This window comes from Ranitomeya imitator, chromosome 6, assembly GCF_032444005.1.
Source record: "Ranitomeya imitator isolate aRanImi1 chromosome 6, aRanImi1.pri, whole genome shotgun sequence".
NCBI classification, from domain to species: Eukaryota; Metazoa; Chordata; class Amphibia; order Anura; family Dendrobatidae; genus Ranitomeya; species Ranitomeya imitator.
This window is the reverse complement of record NC_091287.1, coordinates 71,712,671-71,732,827: the sequence shown is the minus strand read 5'-3', so window position 1 is coordinate 71,732,827 and position 20,157 is coordinate 71,712,671. Positions and strand designations below refer to the sequence as shown.

The 20,157-nt window shown below is 43.8% G+C and overlaps 1 protein-coding gene across 7 annotated transcripts in view; it reads right to left on the bottom strand.

Moving 5' to 3' along the window:
* KMT2C (lysine methyltransferase 2C) overlaps nucleotides 1-20,157 on the bottom strand; it is a 325,549-nt gene that overhangs the window by 219,137 nt on the left and 86,255 nt on the right. For all 7 annotated transcript variants that reach the window (XM_069729749.1, XM_069729752.1, XM_069729750.1 and 4 more), the window contains exons 5-6: nucleotides 13,434-13,579; nucleotides 13,245-13,354 (exon numbers count right to left, since the gene is read on the bottom strand). In XM_069729749.1, coding sequence (XP_069585850.1) covers nucleotides 13,245-13,354; nucleotides 13,434-13,579 — 256 coding nt within the window. The remainder of the gene's footprint in view (nucleotides 1-13,244; nucleotides 13,355-13,433; nucleotides 13,580-20,157) is intronic.

The window sequence follows — 20,157 nt, the reverse complement described above, 5'->3', positions numbered from 1 at the left end:
TGCAGGAATATATCACATGATGTGGACGTGTCCTAGGCTGGCTGCTTTTTGGGTGGTGGTTTTGAGCCGGGTTGAAGTAGCGTATAAGTGTAGAGTTTTTAGAGATCCAATAGTATGCGTGCTGGGATATGTGGAAGAAATTGGAGTTGACAATACTTGGAAGATTGCAATCGCTAGGCTACTATACATGGCCAGGAAAGTAATAGCACAAAATTGGATAAATGCGGAACCACCTGCGAGAAGGGAATTTCTCCAATATGTTCAACATGGTCTAAAATTGGAAAAGGGGGTGTACAAAAAAAGGGGAAAAATAGAAATGTTTAATAAGATGTGGTCTCCTTGGCTTGAATTGGATTGAGGAGTATAGACGTCGAGTTTCTTAAGACCTGGATAAGGATAAATTGCACGAGGCAGAGAAGGCCTCAGTGGGGTGAAGATTGGGATTGAGCTGTCTTAGGGGGGAGGGGGGTAGTTGGGGTAATGTTGGGGTTTATTAAATAAGAAAATGTGTATGTGATATATTGCAATGTAAATGGCATTCTGATGTTCTTCTTTATATTGTTAATAAAAATCTATTTAAATTAAAAAAGAAAAAAAAGAATTACCTTCAGAGTAAAGAAGAACAGTAAGTCCTGGAAGTGATTATATTGCCCCTACACTGCCCTGATCCCACCATCGAGCCTGCCTGGGATTACATGTAGAGACAGAGGGATTTGCACAAGTGACATCTACAGAAGATCTCTGGTTAGTTCTCCAAGATGTTTAGAACAACCTCCTTAGGCTAAGTTCACATTAGCGTTCGGGGCTTTGCGGAGGGCTGCGTACATCCTTCGTTAAGCCCCGCCTACTTCCGCATGCGTCCTGCGTACCTATCTTTAACATTGGGTATGCAGGACATGCGGATGCGTTTTCATGTACCCGCCGACTGCACAGGAACGCAATGCATCTGCATACATCAGCATGTCCTGCACACCCAATGTTAAAAATAGGTATGCAGGACACATGAAGTATGCGGAAGTAGGCGGGGCTTAACGGAGCACGTACGCAGCCCTCCACAAAGCCCCCGAACGCTAATGTGAACCCGGCCTTACTGAGGTCCTTCAAAACTGTATACAAGTGTAGCTAGAATAAGTAATGATACCCTATGTGCAGGGCAAAATTTAACATTGCTACTTATCCGCTAGACATGAATGATTGGCCACGTCTCTACATTAGTAATATTCTCTGCAGTGATTACTTTACAGAACATTTGGCAGATGATTATAAAAACTTCTGTAACACTGTGCACATTTAAAAAGCACAACTCCCTTCAAAGTTTTTATCATGTTAACATATTGCAGTCAACACATATAGCAATGTGTACTTACAATTGCTCATTTTGCCTTTCTACCCAGTTAATTCTTCTCTTTTCCATTAGGTCTATGATAAGCTTTATTCTTCTAAGCTAAAGGTAAAAACAGGAGGTCTATTTTCCCTGTATGAATCATTAAGTCACTACAAAAGTCCTTGGCAGGTGGAGGAGGGGGCAGCTGGGTCAGGAGCTGAGGAGGCAAGTGATAAAATGCAGAGCTAAGAGGCTTCCCTGTTTCTACATAGAGAAGAGAAAACAGAATAATTTAATGGTTAGAAAGGCAAATTTAGCAATTGTAAGTACACAGTGCTCTATAATATAATGATTGCAATAGATTGAGGATTCACATGTTGATGGGAGGAGTGTGTCCCCATCAGTGTGAACCTGGCAGCTAAAATATATGTTATAAATTCAGCGTAAAACAGCTGTTTTCTTAATGCTTGTAAACTGCTCATCTGTTCCTCTACCTGTTCTAGTCACAATAAGCGTCTGTCTTGGCAAAGCCTGGGATTTAATGATTTGGGAAGCAGGCATACTTTCTTGAGAGTTCTGGGTATTGTTAATATCTGCTTGCAGACGTGTTTTTCTACAGCAGCTGGCAACACTTTAGGAGCTTGCCATAAGTTAAGAAATATAGCCCGCACAACTATGCAACACTTGCTGTAATAGTCTTTAAAGAGCATGAACCAGAAGTGGCATCACTAGACTTTCATTATAATCTGGGATGGACTAACAAATTTGGAAATGTGAAGTTAGGCAGGACAACTAAAATAAATAATCTCAGGAATAGGCCACAAGTAGTAGCCATACTGTCCACTCGTGCAGAATCTAGTGCTCCTCACTTTACTGTGTGGTTAATAGTACGACATGATGGGAGAGGCTTCAGTTCTGCGCTTGTTCTCTCGCCCAACCACAGTGTGAGATAATAGGGACAGTTAAAGAGGTTGCCCACTACTTTTACATTGGTGAATTATCCTCAAGATAGGTCAGTGTTACTGATGAGCCAACGTACTCGGGGATAACCTTGTATCCGAGCATCAGGGCGTGCTCCTATATATTTTGCACATTAATTCACAGTCATTCATACCTATGGGGCCGCAGTTATCTGGTTACTGCTATTGTATAAGTAAACCCAGCACGGACAGCATTCAGCGCTTTGTGTCATACTGCACATGCCCTGCCTCTTCTATTATGTAGCTGTAACATGGAGGACGACTCTGGCAGGTCATGTGATTGCAATGATGCACTCCTGCACTATATAATCTGGCAGACATGGCGACTCTGTCGCCCTCCATGTGCACGGCGGACACCAGCTGCATAATGCCTAGTGGCCGGCAGTGTTTTCCTCCCTCACAGTACAGGACATTATGTGCATAGTGTCAATAACCCTTCACCACCCTCCCTGAGAAGTGTTTCACAATAACTATAATTGTTAACTGCTAAATATACAGTTCCCTTCTTCCCAACAGCCCCATAATGGGCTACTTAGCATCTAAAACCATAATACTAATTAATGTATTGCTCCAATTCCCCAGGCTTTTTTGAAAACTCTGTTGGAACCAGTTTTGGCAGGATATACGTATTTCCCAGTATACCAGGTCTTTTTTTACTTCTTTTTGGACTTCTTTATTTCACAGGCACCTATATGATGCAATACCAGTATCCTTTCTACACCTATGCACTTATCTCGTTTTGCCGCTTGTACGTCTTAATTATTACTTTCAGTCCTTAACCTCGATTCAGGTCTAGCCTCCAGGACACTATGTACTGTTTGTTCTCTGCTACTTTTTTCAAGACTATCGTCACCCACCATTTCTCATATGACGTACTATTTTTTCATTTGTCAATATAATATATGTGCCATGATATCATTTTCTTTTTATGGTTTTCTTTTTGAATAGGTTTATTCTCATATATTATGATTTTGTTTTATTAGTATAAATGTTCTGATGAAGGTGCAGATGTGGACCGAAAACGTTCAACTTTTGTCTCTATGGATGCACATTGAATAAATAACTATTCACGCTAAAGCATTTTTGGAGTCCCAAGTTTCTCTATTGTCTGCACATTTGTGGCTGTTAGACAGCCTGAACACATGGGGGGATTGTGCAGCCAAGTGGAAATCCCCACAAGTGTTGAGGCTGTGTAACAGCCGCAGGGACTTGGAGCTTAATATATACGAGCACGCCCTGATGCTTGTATAACACCCAAGCGTCTGGACCCCACAGAGTGACGCTCCCAGGAGATGGCGGTATGCGTAAGCACTGAACACACACCGCGATCTCCAATGGAGAGGCAGGGACCGCCAGGAGGGTAAGTATCGGCTATATTCACCTGTCCCCCGTTCCAGCGCTGCGTGCGGCTCTGTCTCCCGGTCCTCTGCCTGTGACATTCACGGTTCAGAGGGCGCGATGACGAGCTTAATGCGCGCCGCCCTCTGACTGACCAGTCACAGCCAGAGGACCCGGAAGATGGCGGCGCGCAGCGGTGGAACGGGGCCAGGTAAGGGCATATACAATGGAGCATCTTATGGGGCCATCAACCATAATGGAGCAGTGTACGGGGGCATATACCATGGAGCATCTTATGGGGGCCATCAACCATAATGGAGCAGTGTAAGGGGGCCATAATATGGAGTGCACGGGGGCATATAATATGGAGCATCTTATGGGGGCCGTCAACCATAATGGAGCAGTGTACGGGGCATATATTATGGAGCATCTTATGGGGTCATAAACCTTTATGGAGCAGTGTACGGGGGCATATACCATGGAGCATCTTATAGGGGCCATAAACCTTTATGGAGCAGTGTACGGGGGCATATACCATGGAGCATCTTATGGGGGCCATAAACCTTTATGGAACAGCGTACGGGGCATATACCATCTTATGGGGGCCATAAACTTTTATGGAGCAGCGTATGGGGCATATGGATGGGAGCAGCAAATTAAAGAACGGTGGCGCAGGATGGGAGCAGCACATGACAGAACGGGGGCGCAGGATGGAAGCAGCACATGACAGAACGGGGGCGCAGGATGGAAGCAGCACATGACAGAACGGGGGTGCAGGATGGAAGCAGCACATGACAGAACGGGGGTGCAGGATGGAAGCAGCACATGACAGAACGGGGGCGCAGGATGGGAGCAGCACATGACAGAATAGGGCAGCACATGACAGAACGGGGGTGCAGGATGGCAGCAGCACATGACAGAACGGGGGTGCAGGATGGAAGCAGCACATGACAGAACGGGTGCGCAGGATGGGAGCAGCCCATGACAGAACGGGGGTGCAGGATGGAAGCAGCACATGACAACGGGGGCGCAGGATGGGTGCAGCACATGTCAGAATGAGGCGCAGGATGGGTGCAGCACATGTCAGAATGGAGGCGCAGGATGGGAGCAGCACATGTCAGAATGGGGGCGCAGGATGGGAGCAGCACATGTCAGAATGGGGGCACAGGATGGGAGCAGCACATGTCAGAATGGGGGCACAGGATGGGAGCAGCACGTCAGAATGGGGGCGCAGGATGGGAGCAGCACATGTCAGAATGGGGGCGCAGGATGGGAGCAGCACATGACAGGATGGGGACGCAGGATGGGTGCAGCACATGACAGGATGGGGACGCAGGATGGAGCAGCACATGACAGGATGGGGACGCAGGATGGAGCAGCACATGACAGGATGGGGATGCAGGATGGAGCACATATACCAGGATGGAGACCATATACCAATATAAATGCTCGCCACCCGGGCGTAGAACGGGTTCAATAGCTAGTACATATATATATGTGTGTATGTATGTGTGTGTGTACGTGTGTTTGTGTACACGTGTGTGTGTGTACGTGTGTGTGTACGTGTGTGTGTGTGTGTGTGTGTGTGTGTGTGTGTGTGTGTGTGTGTGTACGTGTGTGTGTGTGTACGTGTGTGTGTGTGTACGTGTGTGTGTGTACGTGTATATGAGAGAGAGATATATATATATATATATATATATATATATATATATATATATATATATATATATATATATATATATACATACATATATATATATATATATATATATATATATATATATATATATATATATATATATATATATATATATATATATATATTTGTCTAAGGGGTACGTCTGTCTGTCCTGTCACGGTTATTCGTTCGCTGATTGGTCTCGGCAGCTGTCTGTCATGGCTGCCGCGACCAATCAGCGACGGCCACAGTCTGATTAGTCCCTCCCCTACACTCACTGCCCGGCGCCTTATCCGTAATCCCCTCCACTCACCGCTCACACAGGGTTAATGGCAGCGGTAACGGCCCGCGGTGTAACGCACTCTGTTACCGCTGCTATTAACCCTGTGTGTCCCCAACTATTTACTATTGATGTTGCCTATGCAGCATCAATAGTAAAAATATGTCATGTTCAAAATAATAAAAAAATAACAAAAAACCTGCTATACTCACCCTCCGCAGCCTTTCTCGCTCCTCGCCACGCTCCCGCTCCATTACAAGTGGCAGCTTCCGGTGAGGTCCCGTCCCAGGGCTGGTGTGCGACAAGGACTTGCCGTGACGTCACGGTCATGTGACCGCGATGTCATCATAGGTCCTGCTCATACCAGCCCTGGCACCGAAAGCTGTAGCTTGCAATGGAGCGGTCCCAGGAGCGTCCAGAGGAGCGGAAAAGGCGGCGGATGGTGAGTATAGCAGGACTTCAACGGGCTATAGGTGAGTATATGTTTATTTTATTTTTTTTTAAGTCTCTATACTACGTGGCTCTGTGCTGGACAATATACTACGTGACTGGGCAATATACCGTACTACGTGGGCTGTGCTATATACTATGTGGCTGGGCAATACGTGGCTGGGCAATATACTAAGTCGATGGGCAATATACTACGTGGACATGCATATTCTAGAATACCCGATGCGTTAGAATTGGGCCACCATCTAGTATGTGTATGTATGTGTGTGTGTGTGTGTGTGTGTGTGTGTGTGTGTGTGTGTGTGTGTGTGTGTGAGATTGAAGCCATTGGACCATTGGTTTGGGAGGCTCTGCACAACAATTGTGGTAATATTTGATGCTGTTCCTATTTTTGCTCTCTCTATATATAATTATATACACATAGGCCATTTCGCTGACAGACTCTGGCCGTCGCTGATTGGCAATGGTTGTGGGCGTTTTGCCACGACCAATCAGTGACTTGGATTTCCATGACAGATGGAGGCCGCGACCAATGAATATCTGTGACAGACAGAAGGACAGACGGAAGTGACCCTTAGACAATTATATAGTAGATATGGAGATGATAGATATAAGAAAAAAATTAAAATAATTTTTATATTTCCACATTTTAAACACCAGGAGGAAACTTGCCCACATTTCACATGAAGATCAAATGTAATTCTATCTCGCATTATGACTGCTGTAAAAGTGGGCGGGATCTGCTAGCCTGTGTCTGATCTTACTCCTCCCCTCAACTTATGGGTGTTTGCAAAAAGAGAGGGGAGGCTAAAGGACAGCGTGGTGGTATTGGTAATTGCAGTGTGACACTGACATGTACACAGCGTCCCAGAGGACTGCCAGCAGGGCTGATTCTACCGTACCTGGTAAATGAGGTGTAAATTATAATGGCGCCCCTCCCTGAAGTGCAATATAAACATGCAGTGAATAAACGCAATTCCTCTATTGGTTTTTTGAGATTCACTTTGTGGTAAAAATGACCCGATAACATTCTCCAGGTCGGTACGATTATGGCTATACCAAACTAGTATACTTTTTTCTATCATTATAGCATTAACCCCTTCCCGACCTTTGACGCATACGCTGCGTCATGAAAGTCGGTGCCATTCCGACCCATGACGCAGCATATGCGTCATGGAAAGATCGCGTCCCTGCAGATCGGGTGAAAGGGTTAACTCCCATTTCACCCGATCTGCAGGGACGGGGGAGTGGTAGTTTAGCCCAGGGGGGGTGCCCTGATCTCTCTCCCCCCCCCCCCCCCCTTATACTTACCTGGCCTCCCGGGGACCGTCCGTCTTCTTTCCTGGGCGCCGCCATCTTCCAAAATGGCGGGCGCATGTGCAGTGCGCCCGCCGAATCTGCCGGCCGGCAGATTCGTTCCAGAGTGAATTTTGATCACTGAGATATAACCTATCTCAGTGATCAAAATAAAAAAAAAAAAGTAAATGACCCCCCTCCCCCTTTGTCACCCCCATAGGTAGGGACAATAAAAAAAATAAAAAAAAATTTTTTTCCACTAAGGTTGGGGTAAGAACTAGGGTTAGGGTTAGGGTTAGGGTTAGGGGTAGGGTTAGGGGTAGGGTTAGGGGTAGGGTTTCGGTATGTGCACACGTATTCTGGTCCTCTGCGGATTTTTCCGCTGCGGATTTGATAAATCCGCAGTGCTAAACCGCTGCGGATTTACCATGTTTTTTCTGCGCATTTCACTGCGGTTTTACAATTGCGATTTTCTATTTGAGCAGTTGTAAAACCGCTGCGGAATCCGCAGAAAGAAGTGACATGCTGCGGAATGTAAACCGCTGCGTTTCCGTGCAGTTATTCTGCAGCATGTGTACAGCGATTTTTGTTTTCCATAGGTTTGCATTGAACTGTAAACTCATGGGAAACTGCTGCGGATCCGCAGCGTTTTCCGCAGCGTGTGCACATACCTTTACAATTAGGCTATGTGCACACTGTGCGGATTGGCCGCTGCGGATCCGCAGCAGAGTTCCATCAGGTTTACAGTACCATGTAAACATATGGAAAGCCAAATCCGCTGTGCCCATGGTGCGGAAAATACCGCGCGGGAACGCTGCGTTGTATTTTCCGCAGCATGTCAATTCTTTGTGCGGATTCCGCAGCGTTTTACACCTGTTCCTCAATAGGAATCCGCAGGTGAAATCCGGACAAAAAACACTGGAAATCCGCTGTAAATCCGCAGGTAAAACGCAGTGCCTTTTACCCGCGGATTTTTCAAAAATGGTGCTGAAAAATCTCATACGAATCCGCAACGTTGGCACATAGCCTTAGGGCTAGGGTTGGGTTGGAATTAGGGTTGTGGTTAGGGGTGTGTTGGGGTTACGGGTGTGTTGGGGTTAGGGTTGTGATTAGGGTTGCGGCTACAGTTGGGATAAGGGTTAGGGGTGTGTTGGAGTTAGAATTGAGGGGTTTCCACTGTTTAGGCACATCAGGGGGTCTCCAAACGCAACATGGCGCCACCATTGATTCCAGCCAATCTTGTATTCAAAAAGTCAAATGGTGCTCCCTCACTTCCGAGCCCCGACGTGCACCCAAACAGTGGTTTACCCCCACATATGGGGTACCAGCATACTCAGGACAAACTGCGCAACAATTACTGGGGTCCAATTTCTCCTGTTACCCTTGTGAAAATAAAGAAATGCTTGCTAAAACATCATTTTTGAGGAAAGAAAAATGATTTTTTATTTTCACGGCTCTGCGTTGTAAACGTCTGAAGCACTTGGGGGTTCAAAGTGCTCACCACATATCTAGATAAGTTCCTTGGGGGGTCTAGTTTCTAAAATGGGGTCACTTGTGGGGGGTTTCTACTGTTTAGGCACACCAGGGGCTCTGCAAACGCAATGTGACGCTCGCAGACCATTCCATCAAAGTCTGCATTTCAAAAGTCACTACTTCCCTTCTGAGCCCCGACGTGTGCCCAAACAGTGGTTTACCCCCACACATGGGGTATCAGCGTACTCAGGAGAAACTGGACAACAACTTTTGGGGTCCAATTTCTCCTGTAACCCTTGGGAAAATAAAAAATTCTGGGCTAAATAATTATTTTTGAGGAAAGAAAACGTATTTATTATTTTCACGGCTCTGCATTATAAACTTCTATGAAGCACTTGGGGGTTCAAAGTGCTCACCACACATCTAGATAAGTTCCTTTCGGGGTCTAGTTTCCAAAATGGGGTCACTTGTGGGGGGTTTCTACTGTTAAGCCACATCAGAGGCTCTGCAAACGCAACGTGACGCCCACAGAGCATTCCATCAAAGTCTGCATTTCAAAATGTCACTACTTCACTTCCGAGCCCCGGCATGTGCCCAAACAGTGGTTTACCCCCACATATGGGGTATCAGCGTACTCAGGAGAAACTGGACAACAACTTTTGGGGTCAAATTTCTCCTGTTACCCTTTGTAAAATAAAAAATTGCAGGCTAAAAGATCATTTTTGAGAAAATAATTTTTTTTTTTTTTTTCATGGCTCTGCGTTATAAACTTCTGTGAAGCACTTGGGGGTTCAAAGTCCTCACCACACATCTAGATTAGTTCCTTTGGGGGTCTAGTTTCCAAAATGGGTTCATTTCTGGGGGATCTCCAATGTTTAGGCACACAGGGGCTCTCCAAACGTGACATGGTGTCCGCTAATGATTGGAGCTAATTTTCCATTTAAAAAGCCAAATGGCGTGCCATCCCTTCCGAGCCCTGCCGTGCGCCCAAACAGTGGTTTACCCCCACATATGGGGTATCAGCGTACTCAGGACAAACTGGACAACAATATTTGGGGTCCAATTTCTCCTATTATCCTTGGCAAAATAGGAAATTCCAGGCTAAAAAATCATTTTTGAGGAAAGAAAAATTATTTTTTATTTTCATGGCTCTGCGTTATAAACTTCTGTGAAGCACCTGGGGGTTTAAAGTGCTCAATATGCATCTAGATAAGTTCCTTGGGGGGTCTAGTTTCCAAAATGGGGTCACTTGTGGGGGAGCTCCAATGCATAGGCACACAGGGGCTCTCCAAACGCGACATGGTGTCCGCTAACAATTGGAGCTAATTTTCCATTCAAAAAGTCAAATGGCGCTCCTTCCCTTCCGAGCCTTACCATGTGCCCAAACAGTGGTTTACCCCCACATATGAGGTATCGGCGTACTCAGGAGAAATTGCCCAACACATTTTAGGATCCATTTTATCCTGTTGCCCATGTGAAAATGAAAAAATTGAGGCTAAAAGAATTTTTTTGTGAAAAAAAAGTACTTTTTCATTTTTACGGATCAATTTGTGAAGCACCTGGGGGTTCAAAGTGCTCACTATGCATCTAGATAAGTTCCTTGGGGCGTCTAGTTTCCAAAATGGGGTCACTTGTGGGGGAGCTCCAATTTTTAGGCACACGGGGGGCTCTCCAAACGTGACATGGTGTCCGCTAAAGAGTGGAGCCAATTTTTGATTCAAAAAGTCAAATGGCGCTCCTTCCCTTCCAAGCCCTGCCGTGCGCCCAAACAGTGGTTTACCCAACATATGAGGTATCAGCGTACTCAGGACAAATTGGACAACAACTTTCGTGGTTCAGTTTCTCCTTTTACCATTGGGAAAATAAAAAAATTGTTGCTAAAAGATAATTTTTGTGACTAAAAAGTTAAATGTTCATTTTTTCCTTCCATGTTGCTTCTGCTGCTGTGAAGCACCTGAAGGGTTAATAAACTTCTTGAATGTGGTTTTGAGTACCTTGAGGGGTGCAGTTTTTAGAATGGTGTCACTTTTGGGTATTTTCAGCCATATAGACCCCTCAAACTGACTTCAAATGTGAGGTGGTCCCTAAAAAAAATGGTTTTGTAAATTTCGTTGTAAAAATGACAAATCGCTGGTCAAATTTTAACCCTTATAACTTCCTAACAAAAAAAAATTTTGTTTCCAAAATTGTGCTGATGTAAAGTAAACGTGTGGGAAATGTTATTTATTAACTATTTTGTGTCACATATCTCTCTGGTTTAACAGAATAAAAATTCAAAATGTGAAAATTGCGAAATTTTCAAAATTTTCGCCAAATTTCCGTTTTTATCACAAATAAACGCAGAATTTATTGACCTAAATTTACCACTAACATGAAGCCCAATATGTCACGAAAAAACAATCTCAGAACCGCTAGGACCCGTTGAAGCGTTCCTGAGTTATTACCTCATAAAGGGACACTGGTCAGAATTGCAAAAAACGGCAAGGTCTTTAAGGTCAAAATAGGCTGGGTCATGAAGGGGTTAAAAAAAAATTCAAAAGTTTGCATATAAAAAAAGGTTTGTGGTCCAATATTTAGAGACTAGTGATGAGCGAGTTTACTCGTTGCTTGGGTGACCTCCGAGTATTTGTAACTGCTCGGAGATTAAGTTTTCATTGCCTCAGCAGCATGATTTAAAGCTATAAGCCAGCTTGATTACATGTGGGGATTCCCTAGCAACCAGGCAACCCCCACATGTACTCAGGCTAGCTAATAGCTGTAAATCAGACAGCTGCGGCGATGAAAACTAAATCTCCGAGCACTAAAAAATACTCGGAGGACACCTGAGCGTGCTCGGGAAAACACGAGCAACGAGTATATTCGCTCATCACTATTTGAGACCAGTATTGTTTTTATTTTTCTGTTGATTGAGATATGAGAATAGCTTTATGTGTGGAGAGCATACATGTTTATTGATACCAATTTGTGATGCATACAAATGTTTTGATCCTTTTTATTGCAATTTTTTTTTGTTTAGGGAGGTGTGGTGACCTACAGAAAAGGCAATTCTGACAGCTTGATTATTATTCAGTTTACGGCATTTCCAGTAGATTTTAATTAATTTTATGTTTTGATTAAGTGGACTTTTATGGATGTGGCAATATTAATCATGTTTAGGCTGGATCACACTGCGTTATGGCTGTCCGTTAGATGGACTGCGTTACACCGCGGCATAACGTGGTGTAACGCAGTCCGTTAACGGTGCCATTAACCCCTATTATCGGACGCATCGCCAACACATGCCATAATCGGCATGCACTAGCGATGTGCCGTCATTCAGTGACGGAGCCTTGGACGCGGGCTGCAGCGTCTGCAGCTGTCACCGCTAGCACAGATGAATCATCTGTGCTAGCGGTGTAGCATAACATGATGGCGCGTATGCTATAGCGTTAACGCAGCCCGTCAACGCTATGCGTTGAACAGGCTGCTTTATTGCAGTATGAACCTGGCCTTACTTTATATATAGAAAAAAAAATTAAAGTGTTGTGTGGTGACCAGAACCGGCACTAGAGTGAAAGGCACAAACTACAAGCCCCTTTAAGTACTTCCTTCTGCCACTGTTAGAATATGTTCACATGGCCGATATCTCCACATATGTGAAAAACAGAAATTATTCTCACCAGAGCAGAATCAGTTTGTATGTGGAAAGAAAAAAAAAAAAGTCCTCCACCTCGTCCTGTCTGTGAAAATTCAAGTGCGGTCTGATTTTTTTTCATGGACTCAGACTTGCCAGACCAAAATAGGACATTTCTCAGATTATATTTATGCGGACCACTCAGTCAGAGGAAGAAAAAAATAAATAACTGACATGTGCACAGTCCCAAAGAAAATCTTAGGTGAAAACCCCAGACTGCACTCGAACAGGAACGTCTGTAGTGTGCACAAGCCCTTAGTGAATTCTGTTCCTGGGAAGGCTGGGTCATCAGGAAAGTTGTTCCTAGGAAAGTTTACTACCCAGCATTCCCAGAAAAAGCTACAACTAGCAGCAGCTGAGGAACCCAATACCATACTAAGGCATTAGAGAGGTTAGGGGGGAATGATGGGGTGGGAAGTTTGCATTCTCCCCTCCTCAACACCTGCCCAGGTCACCATTCGCGATCCTTACAGTGATCAGGGTGGAGCAGGTATATCATTGCAGGCCAATTACTGTGATCAGAGTGCTGCAGCCGACAAAGGTTTGACTGCTCCGATCTGATCACAGTAAGCAGCGGGGACAGCGGGAAATTGTAGCCCAGTGCACGGCCCTGAGCTACAATAAGATGTCGCTGGGCTCCACCTACACGGGGTTTGCACAGGTCACAGCAGAGACTGATGCAAGCAGAAGAGATACGGGTGAACGCCAACCAAAGTCTCCTATGGACTCATTTCTAGTCACCAATAACTTACTTCTGTGCTCCCTGAGATGACCACTTTGTCCACGTTGACCAAACCCTGGTCTTCAGAGTGGTGCACGCCTGGTGACCATTCTGCACAGCGCTGATGAGCCCAGCAATGACCTGGGGGAGAAAGGATTGCTTAGCACGTGCTGTAATGTGAATGATCCACAAGAGGAAACGTAAAACTAAATTATCTTACCTGTAGGCTCAAACAAGAACTGGACGTGGATGTCATCAGGAAGGCCAACTTGAGACAGTTCATCCCAGAATTTGCTGCCCTGCTCCTCAGATGCCGTTTGGGTGCTTACACTTGTATAGGTGACATTGTGTAGTGGGGATTTTACTCTGTAGGAAAGAAGAGATAGAAGTAATAATGCAGCATGGCTCTGTACTATAGGAAGACAGGAGAAAGAGCAGCACAGCCTGACGAGAACAGGAAAATACTCCAAATGCCTGAAAATAATGTAATATATTGTATCAATTAAAAATAAATATATTCATCTAGTGTTATTCACACATGGATGTTCAAGAGAATTGAATTATACCAAGCCTTAAATGTTAAAATGTTCGTGTTGTCATCATGGGTCAGGACATGTATCACTACTGCAGGTGGTTTCATTTATACCTATGTAACAGCATATGGCAGATGAATATAAAAACAAAAAGAAACAAACAAACAAAAAAAAAAAACATATCCAAGTCCATATCCAGAATAGAAAGAAACATCTCATAAACCGGCACAAGGACGACTCGGAGAATTCTGAAAGGGCACATACACTTCCAATAGTCATCAGCCTTTAAAATAGAGAAAAGGGAGAGGAGGAGAATGCAGCTGCAGACTTGATTTGTGAAAAAGGAAGGCGCTCAAGCTTTGGGTATGTTCACATTATGTATTTTGTTGGTGGTAAATCCAAAGTGTATGCCTTGAAGTTCATAGATATCCAAGGCTGACCCTCGGATCTGCACTTTGCAATGCTGCGAGTCTGAAAGAGGATTATCCCCCAATCAATAGGGCTAATCCAAATGTGACTATATCTCCTGGTTTCTGGACAAAAACCACTTACACAAATGACTCGTCACTCATTAAAGCCATGCTCAATCCAGCAGCCATAGGAAGAGCAACCCAGATTTCCCATATGAAACACTAGGAGGTGGTTTGTGGGCACTGAAATCAATGTGGAAAATGCTCTGTGTAAGCATACTATTAGTGTGCCGAGCACAGCACTGACATCAAACCAGGAAAAATCTATCCATCAGCAGGCAAGCTGAGAGAAGATGGATTTTAAGGCCTATGAAGGACTAAGAACGCACAACAATCATTATTAAGCATCTTTAACATGCTTTTCAGAAAATAATAATTCCACCTTGAGCGTAGAAATCCCCATCTGCAAACAGCAAGTCTACAAAGCCCATGTTACCAGAAAGAGAAGGAGTGAGAAGCAGAGAGGGCACTGTTGCCTTCTAGCAGTGTTTCATCGCTCCCCAGTGCTGCTCAGAGTGCACAGCTACACTGCTCAGTACTGATGTTTTATGTCCGCCATGCTGCTGAACATGTGCTAGACACAGGAATACCTAATGTGTCAGCGTATAAGACGCCATGGTAGGTAGCCAGCTTCCTCCCACCAGCTCAGAGGCATCTAAAAATTAGAAACAGCCCCTGCAGAGATAACTGGTAAAAAACGCAGGATACAAGTCACAATGATCAGAAATAGTGTTATTGCTCTTGTGCATTATGCAAGAAGTTTGTGGAGGTCTTCGGAAGATCTCACTATGTAAGGAAGTTAATCACTCCCTCATCAGTACAATTACAGGATCCAAGGACCAACTAGTCTGGAGGAATCAAATGCCCATCCAGCCTAATACTCTTTGCATGTGCTAAGTCTGACTTAAAACTAAGAAAGAAAAATGCTTCTGTGTCACATGAAGGACTGTTTTAATATAGGAAACTAGGTTTTATTCAAAGATATGGCTTCAATATTGGATTGAAGTTCATTCTCTGTCCTCCGTAGTACACACCTGCGCAAAGTAATCTTACCTTGCACAGGCGTGTACTATGGAGGACAGAGAATGAACTTCTATCCAATATTTCGGCCAGCATGCAGCCAGCAGGTAAGGAAAGGGTGAATCAAACACCCGAAAACTCCGCCCATATGACCCAAAACTGGTCCCACCAAATTCAGGTGACAGGTTCCCTTTAAGGAGTATGTGAAGAGCGGAAACATTGTGGGCATTTGCTACTTGAAGGTGACCAGTATGGGGACATTGCTACAACAAGGTGACCAGTATGGGTGTATTTGCTACAACAAAGTGACCAGTATGGGTGTATTTGCTACAACAAGGTGACCAGTATGGGTATATTTGCTACAACAAAGTGACCAGTATGGGTGTATTTGCTACAACAAGGTGACCAGTATGGGTATATTTGCTACAACATGGTGACCAGTATGGGTATATTTGCTACAACAATGTGACCAGTATGGGTATATTTGCTACAACATGGTGACCAGTATGGGTATATTTGCTACAACAATGTGACCAGTATGGGTATATTTGCTACAACATGGTGACCAGTATGGGGATATTTGCTACAACAAGGTGACCAGTATGGGGATATTTGCTACAAGAAGGTGACCAGTATGGGTATATTTGCTACAACAAGGTGACCAGTATGGGTATATTTGCTACAACAAGGTGACCAGTATAGGTATATTTGCTACAACAAGGTGACCAGTATGGGTATATTTGCTACAACAAGGTGACCAGTATGGGTATATTTGCTACAACAAGGTGACCAGTATAGGTATATTTGCTACAACAATGTGACCAGTATGGGTATATTTGCTACAACAAGGTGACCAGTATGGGTATATTTGCTACAACAAGGTGACCAGTATAGGTATATTTGCTACAACAAGGTGACCAGTATGGGGATATTTGCTACAACAAGGTGACCAGTATGGGTATATTTGCTACAACAAGGTGACCAGTATAGGTATATTTGCTACAACAATGTGACCAGTATGGGTATATTTGCTACAACAAGGTGATCAGTATAGGTATATTTGCTACAACAAGGTGACCAGTATGGGTATATTTGCTACAACATGGTGACCAGTATTGGGATATTTGCTACAACAAGGTGACCAGTATGGGTATATTTGCTACAACATGGTGACCAGTATGGGGATATTTGCTACAACAAGGTGACCAGTATGGGTATATTTGCTACAACAAGGTGACCAGTATGGGTATATGTGCTACAACAAGGTGACCAGTATAGGTATATTTGCTACAACAAGGTGACCAGTATGGCTATATTTGCTACAACAAGGTGACCAGTATAGGTATATTTGCTACAACAATGTGACCAGTATGGGTATATTTGCTACAACAAGGTGACCAGTATGGGTATATTTGCTACAACAAGGTGACCAGTATGGGTATATTTGCTACAACAAGGTGACCAGTATAGGTATATTTGCTACAACAAGGTGACCAGTATGGGTATATTTGCTACAACAATGTGACCAGTATGGGTATAATTGCTACAACAAGGTGACCAGTATGAGTATATTTGCTATAACAAGGTGACCAGTATGGGTATATTTGCTCCAAGACGGTGACCAGAATGGTGACATTGCTACATGAAGGTGACCAGTATGGGGACATTGCTACCTCAAGGGGACTAATTTGAGGACATTGATAAAAACAAGGTGACCAGCATGGGGATTTTGCAGTATGAAGGTGACTAGCTATAAACGTGTACCATAACCTATACGACGAATTACATAAAAAAATGTATATATTGCCTAAAATGATCAAAAAGTTGTATAGAAAAAAACGCTATACAAAAGTGTAATCTCACTCTGGAAAGAATGCGTCCCGCCAAATTCTAATTATTTTCTATGTACGGTCCATATACCCAGGAGAGTTTCAGACCCCTGGATTATACAAACTTTTCTGAGTATTATGGGGAGGGACTTGTATCCATCTCTTCCATAAAACACATGCACGCTTAGCTCCATACCTCACACTTAATAAATAAACTTCTTTTCATTAACTTGGGCACTAGTTTTGAACTAAGCATCCTAAAGCTGGCATAACATGTCATCCAGCATTGCCTATATTTTTTCTTGTGGCATACGATAGTTATTTTTTACCAACGCCTCCGGGAGATAAGACAGCCCCCCGTCCCCACCATTTCCAACATATTTTAAATGCAGAAAAACATTACAATTTCCCAATTGGTTAGTTAGCAACAGATGTGGTATGCACTGGATCACGCACACAATTTGGGCAGGAATGTCATTTCCCTTGCGACAATGAATTCCCTGATACTTTACAGGGCACGCATGATAATTGCCAGCTAATTGCCGTGGCTTCTGGGGAGAATACTAGACGAGGATACAAAGGATGAAAAAAAAAATATTGACACCAGCAGCTTTTCCTGACGAGCAAAATATGCAAGATTTGGGATGCTTTCATTGTTCATTGGCGATTAAACAATATTAAATCATAGTAAAAGCAAAAATAAAAAAAGCATCAAAGAACGAATAGAAAAAGCTGCTGAATCCAAATCCATGACTGTCCCAATATGTCTCGGCAGCTAAAGGGTAAAGCCTAAACAAAAATAGGTGCTCCGCATTAGCCTGCGGAGACGCGATCCTCTAATTGTTGTCTTCTACTTCCCTTCTGATCACGACCCTGGCGTGATGCCAGCCAATCAGATGTGTGCCGCACAACAGAGGCTCAGTGCTGGGTCTTGGCCACTGTCCACGGCGGAGCTCGGAGATTACTCAGCAGCACACGGGGACACTACACTTGTTCCAAGATAAATCAATTTGGCTCTTTTCAGAGAGGCTCCAGGAAGCTCTTGGGATGAGAGGCAGCCGCAGAAAGCGCTCAGTCCAAAAACGTGCCGGGGCCTCCGAGCTCACATTTAAGCCGAAACCATGGTGAGCAGCGCATGCAAATCCAACAGATAACCTAGAGACGGATTTTATCATTACTTTTATTACTCACTGTATGTTCGGGTCCTCTGCCAAAACCTGCCCCTGCCAGGGCCGTAATACACAGAGTGGTCTCTATACGGCTAGCGAGAGCGGGGTAATTATACGGGGGCTTTATAACGATAGCAGGAAACTGCTTACAACAGAAACAAATCTGTCCTGATCGCGTCATGGACACAAATCCACGGGGATCAGCAACATGTGACCGTGGTTGTAGAAACCCCATGTACAATGCATTGAAGGGGATTTTAAAGTGGACAATCTGCATCAAAACCCACACCATTTTTTTAGGCCGGTGTTCAGGGATTTTTTTTTTTAATCCTTTTTATGCAAATCAAAAACATTTTTTTTTTTTTTACAGTACAAGAAAAAAACAGATTTCTGAAACCTCTTGGACAAGCTTGTTTTTTTCCTGAATTATAGAATTGCAGCGTTTTTTAAAACTACAGTATGTACATTCTTTCAGCTTTTTTTACCCATAAAAATCAATGTGGAAGGGGAAAAAAAGCTGCAAAAAATGCAACAAATGTTTGTTTTGCAGCATTTTTATGAGGTTTTGGTGACTAAAATCAAATCAAGTGTGTACAGTAGACACATCCGACATGTAATCCTGACCCAATAAAGCCATGAAAAAAAAATAAATAAATAAAATCTGACAAACTGCGAAAGCGCAGCAAAACGGGCATTTTGAACGCGTCTGCAGCCAGGAGAGAAAGTTTTGGTTGCGTGTGAACATTGCCTAAAAGATTTTACACTGAAAAATGTGTGTATTCAGCGCAAAAAACACCTATAAAAGTGTACACTACTGGGTTCAATGCAGTCCATGCTGCTGCACCTTTGTCCTGTGGTTTCCAAGACCACACTGCAATAAGTGTCAAGTCCCTTCTAGAAGCAGTTTACTGATTCCAGGTGCATCAGTCTACAGCTATGTTCACACAGCTTTTTAGACAGATTCCATGCCACCTAATTCAACATAAAAAAAGCTTCAAATCTGTAAGCAACAAGCTTTCAATTGATTTGCATGAGAAAAAGTGCACCTCTAATTTATCTATTTATTTTTAAGTTTAAAAAAAAAAAGTGTCCTGTCAGTTGTTTGGCACAGCTTATGCATGCAAATCGCCTTTTGTTTGCTTTAGTTTTTATTGCTTTTTTGATGCATTTTTTCCTGTAAAGACTGTACAGGGGAAACCATCCAATAATACACCCTATATTATAGATTTAAAAGAACAAAACATGCTAAAAAAGAAATTGCAGCAAAAAACATGTTTTCTTGCAACAGTTTTGTATAATCCAAAAATGTTCTACGGATTTTTAATAGTCAACACTTAGAACATGCTAGTATGGACTAAAGTAGGATTAGGTTATATCAGAGGTCCCCAACCTTTCTGACTTTGAGATCCACATTGAGCTATGAACGAGGGTCACGAGCCACCTCCAGCTCCCGCCCCACTCACAGTAGTGACATCCAGAGCCCCCGTTACCAGTATAATGACAGCCAAAGCCTTCCTACAGTATGCCAAGCTCCAGGGTTTCCCATCGGCTCTGTGCAGGGCTACACAAAATAATAACCATCTATAGATCTATTCTAATAGTTGTTTGCTACATATGGTGCGGATGCACCAAGCTAGAAGACAGCCGGCAGCCGCGAGCCACACTGTCATGATTCCAATGGCAGGGAATCACAAAAGGACAAGCACCAACGAGCTCTAGGGTGATGGAACCTGAGCTGACCGCGACCCTAAACCTGAACACACAAATAACAATAGCCGGGGAACGTGCCTACGTTGATCCTAGACGTCTCGCACCAGCCGAAGATCTAACTTCCCCTATTAGAAGAAACACAGACCTCTCTTGCCTCCAGAGAAATACCCCACAGAAATAGCAGCCCCCCACATATAATGACGGTGAAATGAG